Source organism: Xyrauchen texanus, chromosome 18 (genome assembly GCF_025860055.1).
Source record: "Xyrauchen texanus isolate HMW12.3.18 chromosome 18, RBS_HiC_50CHRs, whole genome shotgun sequence".
Taxonomy (NCBI): domain Eukaryota; kingdom Metazoa; phylum Chordata; class Actinopteri; order Cypriniformes; family Catostomidae; genus Xyrauchen; species Xyrauchen texanus.
In genome coordinates, this window is record NC_068293.1 from 4,547,754 (window position 1) to 4,561,594 (window position 13,841).

The 13,841-nt window shown below is 36.6% G+C and overlaps 1 protein-coding gene across 3 annotated transcripts in view; it reads right to left on the bottom strand.

The window, feature by feature from the left end:
* Positions 1–13,841, bottom strand: part of kalrna (kalirin RhoGEF kinase a) — a 281,969-nt gene that overhangs the window by 53,258 nt on the left and 214,870 nt on the right. For 2 of the 3 annotated variants that reach the window (XM_052148011.1, XM_052148009.1), the window contains one exon: positions 9,285–9,531. In XM_052148011.1, the coding sequence (XP_052003971.1) occupies positions 9,285–9,531 (247 nt within the window). Of the gene's footprint in view, positions 1–1,468; positions 1,614–9,284; positions 9,532–13,841 lie in introns of those variants that run through there. The other variant, XM_052148010.1, reaches the window with a different exon arrangement.

Consider the following 13,841-nt stretch of genomic DNA (forward strand, 5'->3'; position numbering starts at 1 on the left):
AATATGGGCCAACATTTCTAAAGAATGCTTTCAGCACCTTGTTGAATCAATGCCACGTAGAATTAAGGCAGTTCTGAAGGCGAAAGGGGGTCAAACACAGTATTAGTATGGTGTTCCTAATAATCCTTTAGGTGAGTGTATATACATATATACATACATACATACATACATACACGTATATACACACACACACACACACACACACACACATACATACATACATACATACATACATACATACATACATACATATCTATACATATACATACATATATATACACATATACATACATACATACATATATATATATATATATATATATATATATATATATATATATATATATATATATATATATATATATATATATATATATATATATATATTTATTAGGGCTGTCGATTAAAAAAAAATAACCCCATTAAATCGCAATGCCCCCGGACCGTATTATGGAAGATTCCTGAGAAATGCAAGTTTGTAGTACCACCTGTTTACTCCAGAGGGCAGTAAGTGAAACTTCAGCTGCGTGGCAATGCATAGTTTATACAGTGAAGAAAAACACCCTTGAGCAGCAGAACAACACAAACATGCATTACGTTCTTGCGTTCAAAACACTTGGAGTGCAAATCCGAACTAAGAGATCTCAAGATGTGTTCTAAGTATTAAACTATATTTAACTTGACACAGTGACCTAAAACATTTATGTTTATGACGCAACGTATCCAAGATACTACACAAGCATGTCTGACGCAGGTGTAAATCGAAGGGTCCTTAAACAAGTCCTCATAATAAATCTCGAACTGATTGACAAATTCACTTGTGAAATGGATTGTTGTGAACTGTGTGCCAATGATTGACTTATGATCAATAATATGATAGTAAACAATACATTGTATTCTAAAGCTGCTATTTATATTGTCTTATCAATGATGAACTCTTCTGCCACAAGAATGTAATGCATTATAATTATCTGAATATTTTTTTTATTTTATTTATATATATAATTTTTAAATATTTAAAGATAACTATGTATAATTATTTCATCATTATATATTGAATAATTGTTATATGAGGGGCTTTCTCAGCAAATATTTGTATATGCCATTAATTAATCGGGACACCATGTAATTAATTCGATTAAAAATTGTAATCGATTGACAGCCATAATATATATACACACACACACATACATATATATATACACACACACACACATATACATATATACACACACACACACACATATACACACACAAACACACTAGTGATTCAAATGATTAAACAAGAATTTACAGATTACATTGACAGAAAAATGCTCATGTTATTTGTCAACCACCTAAGCACAGAACAAATAAACAGGTCACATAGTGGAACTCACTCCTTACAAACCAATAAATATAGGCTACATATTTTTTCACAAAGCCATAGTTGTGCCGCCAACTGCTGCTCAATATGCATAAAACCCACCTGTTAGAGGAACACAGCAGCAGCAGCAGCACTTTGCGAGAATCCAGCCGCAGCAGGAGTGTGCACCCGTACCACTCCTCATGACCGCTTATAGATGCATGTCACACACCAGAGAAACTGAGAGAGAGAGAGAGCTAGACGTTCCAAGCATCACTGAGTGATTACTCACAATTCATCCAGACTTTACGCTCACAGCAAGGCGAGGGGCGGAGCAACACAAACTCTCTCTGTGTCTCATGTTTCACTTTCTGTCCTCACAAAGGCTGCAGTCAGTTCGCTGAATGTGATAATGAACCCATGATAATGTGTAGTGTGCTTATGGGAAAGCTCACAGGTCCATACTCTTTCTGTCTCTCTGTGTCTCTCTCTCAGTTTGATATCATTTCTCAAAGCACTGAATTAAAACCTCAAGAAAAGGAAACACACATTCCCATGCAGATAACATGAGCTGAACTTCTGAATGGAATGAGAGAGAAAAGATTTACTGATACTTAAAGTTCATTTCAGAATGAGTGAATTTTACTAGCACAAAATAGACTCGTTGTTGTTTGTGCAGCAGCAGGTTTAACTGTGTGATTCACCTGTTGTGTGTTGCATCACTGAATGCTTGGAATGAATGGAATCATATCTCACTGGACCAGTAAAAAATAAAAGCACTTGTGTTTCTATGGTAGCGAAATAAGAGAGGTCAAAGAAATCTATAGTACTAACTGACTAAAAAAAAGCCTAAATATTTGACATCAAGCATTAAAAAAAAAGATTTTTGTTATTTCAGCGGACACAACAGTCTGAGGTAGTCTCACGAAATCAGATATTTATCTATCAACAAAGTCTGCTCCACATCGCAGATTATTCTTTCCAAGAACTACCACTACCCAGCTGACTGACAGATCAAGTGAACAAATGTTGTTCCTATACAGTATAAATATATAGTTGGCAGATAGGATGTTCCAATCTTCTTGGAGAACCTGCCACAGTTTTTCTATTCAAGCTGTCTCAATTACTTCTGTCTCTTCATGTAATCCCAGACCAGGGGTGGATTTAGCACTAGGCAAAGGTAAGCAACCGCCTAAGGCCCCCAGAAGCCAAGGGCCACTATGATTTTTTTATTATCATTAAAGCGAAATAACGTGCCGGAATTTTAAATATCACCATTACAACGCTCATATGATTGATATCGCTGTCATATTCCGCACCATCAAAGCAAGAACCCCCCCCCCACACCCCCTTAGATCAGGCTGTAATGGAATATGCCAAGGTTTTATGCATCTACACAAGTTCATAAACAGGTGAAAGTGAGCCAAACGGCTCGGACAGGTTTGTGTGATTTCACCGTATACTCTGTTGCAAGTTACAAGCTAAGCTACACTGTTGCTAGTTCAGATTGGTTTGAACAGAATCGAGATTTCCTAAGGTAACACTGTCTTTCCAAAGGGATCAGATTGTTGCATGGCCTACACTGCCACCCACCGCTGCTTCCATGAGCCCAGCACTCACTATAGTCACCAATACACAGTGTTGATGATGATTACTCATACTCATTGACACTCGAAAATAAAAAAATGTTTTACTCCTGTTTTCACCTTATTTAGAAGAGTAAATCTAGAAAACCTTTTATTTTTTCAATTTAAAAGTTGATCAAAGCCCCATTCCTGTACTTTGACTAGGGTCCCAATATTTTTGTGAAAAATATAATGTGCCAAAGTCTTTTGCACATTCCTGTATAATATATATATATATATATATACACATACACACACACACACACACACACACACACACACACACACACACACACACACATATGCATTTACACAGACATTGTGACATTACATATTTTAGCCAGCAGTTGGCGGCAAAAGACCATTTTTGTGTGTAATATGGCCAGTTGGTGATGTGAATTGAGTCAGCGTCAGTCAGTGTTTACATTCAAAAGCACTCAGTGATCGCTCTTATTCTTACTACTACATTACTAAAGCTGGAAAATAGCTTTGAACTAACAACTTCCGCATTAAGGCTCATCACAGCTGAGAGACACAACAGACTGATTAATTACACAAACTTAAGGCACTTACATCTTACCGGAGTTCCCACATTGGAGAGAAAATACTGTTAAAAATGGCGGAGGAGATTGCGGTTTCTATAGTCAGTGACTCTTGTGCACCGGCTACCACGAAATAGGGAGGAATACCCCCGCTTGGACGGATATTTTTCCACAGAGAAAACAGGATGAATTTCACCAAAATGACATTATCTTCAGAAAGCTGACTAACACACTACAGCATCATCAACAGGTGATCGCAAATGCTCCATCTCTCTCTCTCTCTCTCTCTCTCTCTTTTTCTCTCTCACACACTCACTCACACACACACACACTTGTTTCTCCAATGACATGTTAGAAACGGCTCAAGCCATGACACTAGTAGTTCTAAAGTGCTTTGAGAGTTTTTGAGAGGCTTGTCTGCATCATTTGTTTTGAACAAGCAATGGCAGATTCTGATCCGTGGCATAAGAAAGTAGTTCCATGCACAAATGTGTTTTTATCACTGTACTCAGTTTTAAAAAACATTTTAAACTGTACTTATTCATTGAACTGTTGTATATAAGCAATATCACACTCACAATCGTGCAATATGGCCCTACATCAGCACTGCTGTGATTCGGCCTCAGGTAATCAAAGCAGTGCTTATTTAGGGCCATATAGCACGATTGTGAGTGTGATATTGCTTATATACAACAGTTCAATGAACAAGTACAAGTACGGTGATATTACCTAAATATATATAATAACATGTTTATGTTATTTACTAAATTAATTTGCGGGATACATCAGCATTGTATTGGCCACCTTGCACACTGGATATCGGCATCAGCCATAAAAAAAACATATCGGTCGACCACTAATATATAGTATACCATAAGTCCACATAAAATTATTTTAGGTCTACATCTTTATGTAAAAAAGTTTTTTTAAGTTCATTAAGTCAGCTATGTAGTGGCAAACACTGACAAATCTGTTCTACAGCACAAAATGACAGCACAAACAGGGAAATGTTCCACATCGGAAATATTTAATTTATGTCAATTTTCATTTTTCAGAGATATGAGCAGCTCTGTTAATCATGCTGACAATCTGTCCCGCTTTCATTTCATAAACTGCATTCCTGACCACACATGATTCACCGATTACAACACCAATACTATTTCTGAAAGGAAGTCAAGATAGAGTGTGGAAAGTTAAGTGTTGTGTAAACTTGTTTAGACTAATTATGGTTTGATGACTTCACAAATGGACCGTCAAAATTATTGGCCAAGCAGATATACTGTACACTAAAAAAAGCTCTTAAAACTCTAGAACATACAAAATGAGTTAGTAAATGCACCTGTTGTAAGACGTTTTTTTATTATTCACTACGATGAATAATAAACACAATTAATCAGTCCACATAATTTCAGGTTCAACAGACTAAGATCATCTGTGTGTGGACATCTCTGGTGAGCAGCTCATTTGTGTACCATTTACTAAAGAGAAGCATGTCAGTCTATACTGACATTCACTCAGGTCATGTATTTAGAGCTGTGAATCATATCAAGAGCTCTTCTAGAGTCAATATCATGTCAATCTGACAAGAGTGACAAGTCATGAGACTTGAGTTATAGCACACTCTAGAGGACACATGTGGTGGTGATTACTGTAGTAAAGTGTGATTACTGTAGTAAAGTGTGGTAAAAATGCCCACTAAAGTACATCAAATGTGTGGACTGGCTAGCTTGTCTTAGATTTAACAAAGTGAAACAATGGGTATGTTCAGAATAACATACTACCTTAATATTTACTGTATGAAGCACGGTGTATGGATACACTTGACCTGATTGAATTTATGGTTTTCATGATCTAAGAAAACTTCAAAATGAAGGGCTCATGCTTAAAGGGTCAATTCAACCCAAAAATAAAATGAAGTCATCCCAGATGTGTATGACTTTCTTTCTTCTGCAGAACATAATGATTTTTAGAAAAATATCTCAGCTCTGTAGGTCCATACAATGCAAGTGAATGGAGACCAGAACTCAGAAGGTCCACAAATCAATACAACTCTAATGGTTAAATCCATGTGTTCAGTAGAGATGATAAACAGATCAATATTTAAGTTCCTTTTTACCATCAATGTCAACTTTTACCAAGCCCTAATCTAAATGTCACTTCCACACCAGAATTTGGACGTTAAAGTGAAAGTGTAGATTTACAGTAAAAAAGGACTTAAATATTGATCATATCGCTTCAGAAGACATGGATAATCCACTGGAGTTGTATCGATTACTATTATGTTGCCTTTAAGCCACTTTTGTACCTTCAAAGTTCTGGTCACCATTTACTTGCCTACAGAGCTGAGATAGATAGTCTTCTAAAAATCATTGTTTGTATTCTGCAGAAGAAATAGAAGTTATAACATCTTGGATGACATGAGGGTGAGTAATTGATGAGATCATTTTATTTTTGGGTGAACTATCCCTTTAATGCTTGAAATTAGTTTTGTGGACAAATATAAATCATTTCTATATATGATTATTTATTTAGCAAAACTAAAATGACCATTTGGAGGCGGAAATGGGAACAATTTACGGTATGCGGACGACACTACCTTGATAGTGAGCACTGAAGAAGGAATGAAGAACCTACAGCGGACAGTTAAAAGAGAGAGCCAGGAAATGGGACTGTTGCTGAACTTCAAGAAGACCAAGGTGATGACACATGAAAATTACGATCAACGAACCCTTGACCTGGATGGAGATGAAATTGAGGTTATCAACGACTTCAGCCTACTTGGATCAATGATCAACACAAAGGCAACGACTCTGGAAGCAGTGAAACGGAGAATAGCCATGGGAAAATCAACGATGAAATCATTGGACAGAATTCTCAAATCGAAGGACATTTCTTTGCCCACAAAGACATGACTCGTTCACAGTCTCATCTTCCCTATTGTAACATATGGCAGCGAGAGCTGGACAGTCAAGAAACAAGAACAGAAAAGAATCGACGCCTTCGAAATGTGGTGCTGGAGACGAATCCTGTCGATACCATGGACAGCCAGACTGACAAACAAATCTATATTGGACCAAATCAAACCGGACATGTCTCTCAAATCAAGGATCACCAAACTACGACTTGCCTACTTTGGACACATCGTACGAACAGATCACTCACTGAAGAAGGACGTTATGATGGGACGCATCGAAGGAACAAGAAGAAGAGGAAGACCAGCAACCCGATGGCTCGACACTATCAAGACAACAACGGAGAAGAACTTGGACCAACTTATCCAACTGGCACATGATTGATCTTCCAACAGATTGTTCATCCATCAAGTCGCCATGGCTCGGAATTGAGCATAGGGCCTTTAACTAACTAAAATGACCACTATTAGTTGGCTATCTAAATGGCTGCTTTTTAAATGGCTGCACCTCATTAAAGTCTTTCTAGCAAGTCTGTCCTCTGTCGGCCATCTTTGGAAAGCTCTTGGGAGGTTATTTCCAGTCACGACAGTGCAGCTCCTATCTAATTGAATGGAGAAAGACCAACATCTCAAAAACAGTTGGTCAAGATGACGATCTAAGAAAATGTTTTAAAATCAACAATAAAATCTGACAATACCGGCATCATAAATTATTATTCTTTTCCTCGTATTATGCTATTAAACGCAATTTTCCTGGCTTGTATAGTTCATGCGCATGCATGTTCTAGAGTTGATTAACAGGTGATGTTTGTAACTAAAACATGTTTGGTAAAATGGAATACCTGAGCTACTACTGTACATTTTCCAAAATATGCAGTATACAACAGAGCACACTGCGCAGATTACTATAACCCAGAACACATTGCACTCAACTCGACCATCCATTTCCAGTGTGCAAATGAGCCGGAAATAACATTTCAGTATCTAACCAGACAATCAAATACACAACAAAATGTAACATAACTCTAATTGTGAACCTCGACCCATCCTTGCTCTTGAAGGACTAGGCTTTTTTTGGAGGCTCCTTATGTATTATAACATGATTGGCTCATCTGTTTCATGTTGCCTTGTTGTTTCAACTCATCAGATTGTTATTAGTCCTAAACTGCCCCTGTCTAAACTTTTTTTGGAATGTGTTGCAGCCATCAGTAAATCTTCAAAAGCAGAGACTGGCCACTTCTATTTAAATGAATGAGAGAAATCGGAACACCCAAACAAGAAGCTCAATGGTCAACAGATAGAAATGAAGTCCCGCCTTACAGGTAAAAGAGCCAATTACCATTTAGATACATACTTCACCTGTCAATTAACTTGCTAAATCACAATAGCTATACAAGCTGGGAGAATTGCATGTTTTTGCGTAAAATGAGGTAAAGAAGCACAATTTCTGATTCCACCATTATCACATTTTATTGCTGATTTGAAATATGTTCTTAGATCGTCATCTAGACCAACCGTTTTTGAGAGTTCTATCTTTCCACATACAAGTAGATAGGAGGTGCACTGTCATGATTGGAAATGGCCTCCCGAGAGCATTCCAAAGATGGCCGACAGTGGACTGACTTGCTAGAAAGACATGACGTGCCTTGTCAGCATATCAGAAGGGTTAACTATACAGTATATTTAGAGTTACAATTATATTCAGATGTATAAATATTAGGGCTGTCAATCGATTACAATTTTTAATCGAATTAATTACATGGTGTCCCGATTAATTAATGGCATGTACAAATATTTGCTGAGAAAGCCCCTCATATAACAATTATTCAACATATAAAGATTATACATATTTATATCAATATATAATTATACATAGTTATCTTTAGATATTTAAAAATTATATATACTGTATGTATATATATATATATATATAAAATATTCAGATAATTAAAATGCTTTACATTCCTGTAGCAGAAGAGTTCATTAATAAGACAATACAAAAAGCAGCTTTAGAATACAATGTATTGTTTACTATCATATTATTGATCATAAGTCAATCATTGGGATACAGTTCACAACAATCCATTCACAAGTGAATTTGTCAGTCAGTTGGAGATTTATTATGAGGGCTTGTTTAAGGACCCGTCAATTTACACCTGCATCAGACATGCTTGTGTAGTGTCTCGGGTGCGTTGCATCATAAACATAAAATGTTTCAAGTTAAATATAGTTTAATACTCAATATTTAAACACATCTTGAGATCCCTTAGTTCGCATTTGCGCTCGTTCAAGTGTTTTGAACGCAAGAACGCAACACATGTCTGTGTTGTGGGTTGTTTTCTTCACTGTCTAAACTGTGCATTGCGCATACAGCTGAAATTTCACTTACTGCCCTCTGGAGTAAACAGGAGTTACTACAAACTTGCATTTCTCAGGAATCTTCCTTATTATGGTGCAATTAATTGCGTAATTTTTTTTAACGCGTTTCTTTTTGTCAAATTAATCGCACTGAATTAACGCGTTAAATCGACAGCCCTAATAAATATATATTCAAATTTATAATTATCTATTCAGATTTTAACTACTGGTATATATATATATATATATATATATATATATATATATATATATATATATATATATATATATATATATATATATATATATATATATATATATATATATATTCAGATTAACAACTAAATATTCAGACATATTTTAATATATTCAGATTTATAAATAAACATTCTGATTTACAATGTTTTGGCAATGTTTTCATGCATAATACAAATAAAAATTAGCTGATTAACCGAGTAGCAGAACAGAGCATTATCAATGAATGCAGTAAAACCTGCTCTAACCTTTGCCTGGAGGGAAAAAGCAGTCCATCTCCACACTGCTGCGAGAGTGAGAGATACAGAGAGCGCTGCTGGGCACCAGTCCCTCCTGAGGAGGGGTCCGCTCGGTGGTCCGCACCAAACACCAGCCCGGACGCTCACTGGACCGCTCTAACAGCTCCACAGTCTGACCTGTCTGGATACTGAGCTCAGATGCACTACCCGCCACGAAATCCTGCAGGACCACCGTCAACTCACATCCTCCAGAGAGCTACAGAGAGAGAGAGAGAGATAAAATTGAAAATGTACAACATAGATATATTTTTATTTTCATTTGTGCCAAATACCACACAGATAAAATAGACATGAAGTTGAATAGGACGATTGCACAACCATACTAAAATATATGTGTCAATGCAATTCACAGCATGCTGTATGAAACTGAGAATTATTGTAGACATACAGTACGTTTCACATGCTCTCATGTTCTTTGTGTTTTACATAATAATTATAAGGGTTTAAAGGAATATTCCGAGTTCAATACAAGTTAAGTTCAGTCGTCAGTATTCGTGGCATAATGTTGATTACCACAAAAGTAAATTGATGCACTTACAATGGAAGTAAATGGGGGCCAATTAGTAAACGTTGAAATACTCACGGTTTAAAAAGGTCAGCCACAAGACATAGACAATGTTTGGTATACATTCTCGGTGAGGAAAGATGAGAATAAAAGAAAGACAGTGCAAAACAATGTTTAAATTGGAAGCCGACATTGCCACGAAATATGAATAATGGCTGTTGCTGCAGCTTGGTGAGTAACGTAACGATTGCAATGGAAGATCTGATGAGGGAAAATGCTTTGCCCAGAGCAGTATGTCATCCAAAACGGTCACGTGGATCTGACGTGGGTAAGTGGGCGGGGCCAAATGCTAGAAGAATCGTCGCAACATCTGGCGTTGTGATTGGTCGAACTTAATGAACATGCTCCTCCCAAACTTTGTCATGATACTCCATACGTTAAAATGTAAACAACTTTAAAGCTAAAATAATACATGGGTTTTAACAGAAGAATTAATGCAAGTGCTTTTATTAAATTATACGCTTCACTATATGCCTTTAAACCATCCAAAATTTGGCCCCATTCACTTCCATTGTAAGTGCCTCACTGTAACATCAGCAAGCGCTCTCTTTCTTAAGTCATCTCTAGACAGCTGGGATGGTATCAACAACAGCAGAGGGTTACCTGATCAAAAAATGAGGCAAACAGGTGGACGGCACAGACAGGTGGAGTTAATCCCAACAACACGCAGAAGAACTCTTCAATAACCAACAGACACAAAGAACACGAGGCCTTATACTCAGAGGCAGTGATGGATTTAGGCCTGGGCGACATGGGCAGTACCCATGGCCCAACAACTTTGGGGGCGTGTTGAAGCAGGTTTCACCCAGGGCGCCAAACAAGCTAGAACCGCTGCTGCTGAGAGGTGACTGAAAGTAACCCATGTTGACTGTCCTACCCCCATTAAACACACACAAACCCCTCTAATCTCTGTGGAGATGTGGCGTGTGGCCTCTGCATTTCCTGTATATTCCCCTCTTTCCTTTCCCTGCCACCAAAACCTGCATGACTAAATCATCTCTGCAGTAATCAAAGCTTATTATCAAACAAACTACTGAAGATTGCTCCTCTGGGATCTGCAGCTCCACACCCAAAGAACTCTATTTATGAAGATACTTTTAGATTACAGTGGGGATACAGACACAAAAAGCATCAGAGGAAAGATCAAATGGTAACTGCTTTTCCTAAAAAGATTCAAATATAAATTTAACCTTTGTCTATTATTGTCTTTTTGTCATTTCAAACACATCTTAAATTATGTGTGGTGTTTAACAGAAGTCTGTGCAGGAAATGACGCTGATGGAAATGACCATTTTTACCTTCTTTTAATTTTTAATTTTTTTTTTTTATAAAATGGCAAACACATTTGCCTTGCAAAAGATAATTTGTTAGCTAACAATTTATGTATTATACATTCACACAATTTTACACTTTTTACACTTTTTGCAAAAATGACAGCTTGATTGTAAATGATACCCAATCAAAATACTTTTTTGTCATTTTCTTCAAACATCTCTTCATTTTAAGCATGCTCTGTGAGGACGCTTTTGTCCACTTTGTTAACAATTACACTAACTTTTGAAAATATATTATTATGGTAAAATTTTGGATGTGGTGGAAATGAAAATCACAATTGTGGGACAGTCGTAATTTTGGAGAATGTTTTATTTTTTTAAATAAGCGAGAATTTTGACACAATAAATATTGAAATGGTTTATATTTATTTCACTCTTTGATTAGATGATCACAGTTTTAAACACGTAATAAGTTGTATTTTTATAATACATTTTCATAGTTTAATATTGAAAGTCTGGGAAGTCTAGGACAAGGATAAAACAGTACAATCTATAAACAAAAGGCATTTAAAAAGTACCAAATATTAATTTTTTCAGGTAAAAAGTTTCCAAGTCAGTTTTAATGTGACCATCTAAAAAAAGAAAAGTTAAAATCAGTTTGTTTTAATAGAAATCAACCCCAAAGCTCACATCTGATTGTCTGCGGGCCGAGCATGAGAATCAACAAATAAAACACAGCAGCTCTGTTGAATTTACAGATATAAAAAAGAAAAGATCAATAAAAATTCAGTATGCCAATATTGTACAATGATCATTATTGTTGGTCTGATTTTGAATGGCAAACATTCTGACAGTGAAAGTTCTACATACCAGAACCATAAATGTCTTGAAGTTTATAAAACCGCAAAACAGATAGCACACCTCAGGCAGAACTATCTACAGAGCAAAGTCTGAATAGAGAATGAGTAGTGCATGGTTCGGACTGAATAAACTGCAGAAAACGTAGAACGTTTTTATGCCTACATTGAGTCTGCTCGACTCAAAGCGGTTATTTGTTCATATTCTTGATCATGTGCAGTTCATTCAAATAACCAGTTTCACTTAAATCATTTGCATTAACTATGAACTGAATAGTTACAGCTATATTATTATAGAAGTGCAATAACGACACTCTAAATGAAGCCATTGTTATTTGTTTTATGGAAGCTGAGTGGTGGTTATGTAATGAAAATAGTGTTACAGATATCCAAGGGTCAGACAGGCGTAACGTTAATAATCTCAAATCCTTATATAAACATTATAGACGCATACGCATCAGCTGCTGTACCTTTCTTCAAAGTTCTTCCTATAACTCCAGAGGTATTAAAGATATCTTATTATTTCTGTATCCACATATAGGCCCTACTTGCTTGAATCACAGAGATATGGGGCTCTCAATGTGACTCAATCCATACATTTTTAAAGGTTAAAAATCAAATGTGGGTCACATGGTGTAAATCTAGCTTAACTTTTCCAACAAAAAAGGTCTAAACTATAAATAATGTTGAAAGTAACATAATAATATCAAAATGTGGCTCTTTTGGCTATATTACAATTTTGACTTTCATTATCATTTATGTTTATCTTGTGTCAGAAAAAGTATTAACAAAATAAAATTACGAATTACCCTGGGGAAGATTCAGAAATGTAGTTGATTTGAAATTGAATATCCCTAAAGTGTTCAAAAATAAAACAAACAAGTGACTCCAGCCAGGTATCCTAAGCAACCAAAATAGCCCAGTTGCTAAGGAGGGTAGAGTCACAAGGGGTAACCTCCTTGTGGTCGCGATTAGTGGTTCTCGCTCTCAATGGGGCGTGTGGCAAGTTGTGCGTGGATCACGGAGAGTAGCATGAGCCTCCACATGCTGGGAGTCTTCTAGCAGGAAGTCTAACTGTACATCATCACACCATTAGCTAGGTAACTCCTAGCCAATCACATGTAAGCCATTGCTTTACAAGTTTGCTCATAATCACATTGCTGTTTCAGTGTGCTAACATGGCAACCTCCTCCACCCCACCACCACAGGTTGAGTCCCGTCCTGCATGGGGGTAGGCTCCTTGCCCATGCCTCCTATTATATTCATAAAATAAATGTCATAATAAATTTCACTCAAGTCTGCGAGTTGGCTTCCAAAAAATGGCTAGTTAGTGCAAAAAGCAGCATTTGACCACAGATGATACTTGCTTTAATACTTACATGACATTTTTTGCTAATGCAATAAACGTCAGACACTTTTAAGTGTTTCAAATACTTTTTGGGGCCACTGTAAAGGAGTATGACAATATGGTTATTTTATCATATTTTGGATGAACACTAACAATCTTTATCAACATAATAAAAAAACCTTCTTAACAGGACAAACCATATAATTCAATAACAAGGTCATGATGTCATGCCATGTCAAAGGAAACTGCTGCACCTGCTTTTAAATGGACAGACCAGGTGCTGTTTATTCCAAGTCTGCTAAGATTACATCCTGTTAAGATTACTCAACCTGCCTCCAATTCTGAGAAAATGAACACAAACCTGCCGACAACATCACATAACACATCACATGACACGCTCACACAAGCGTGCAGACACAGTGATAAACACATGGTCCAAAGTGTGCAAATACAAAGGCCATC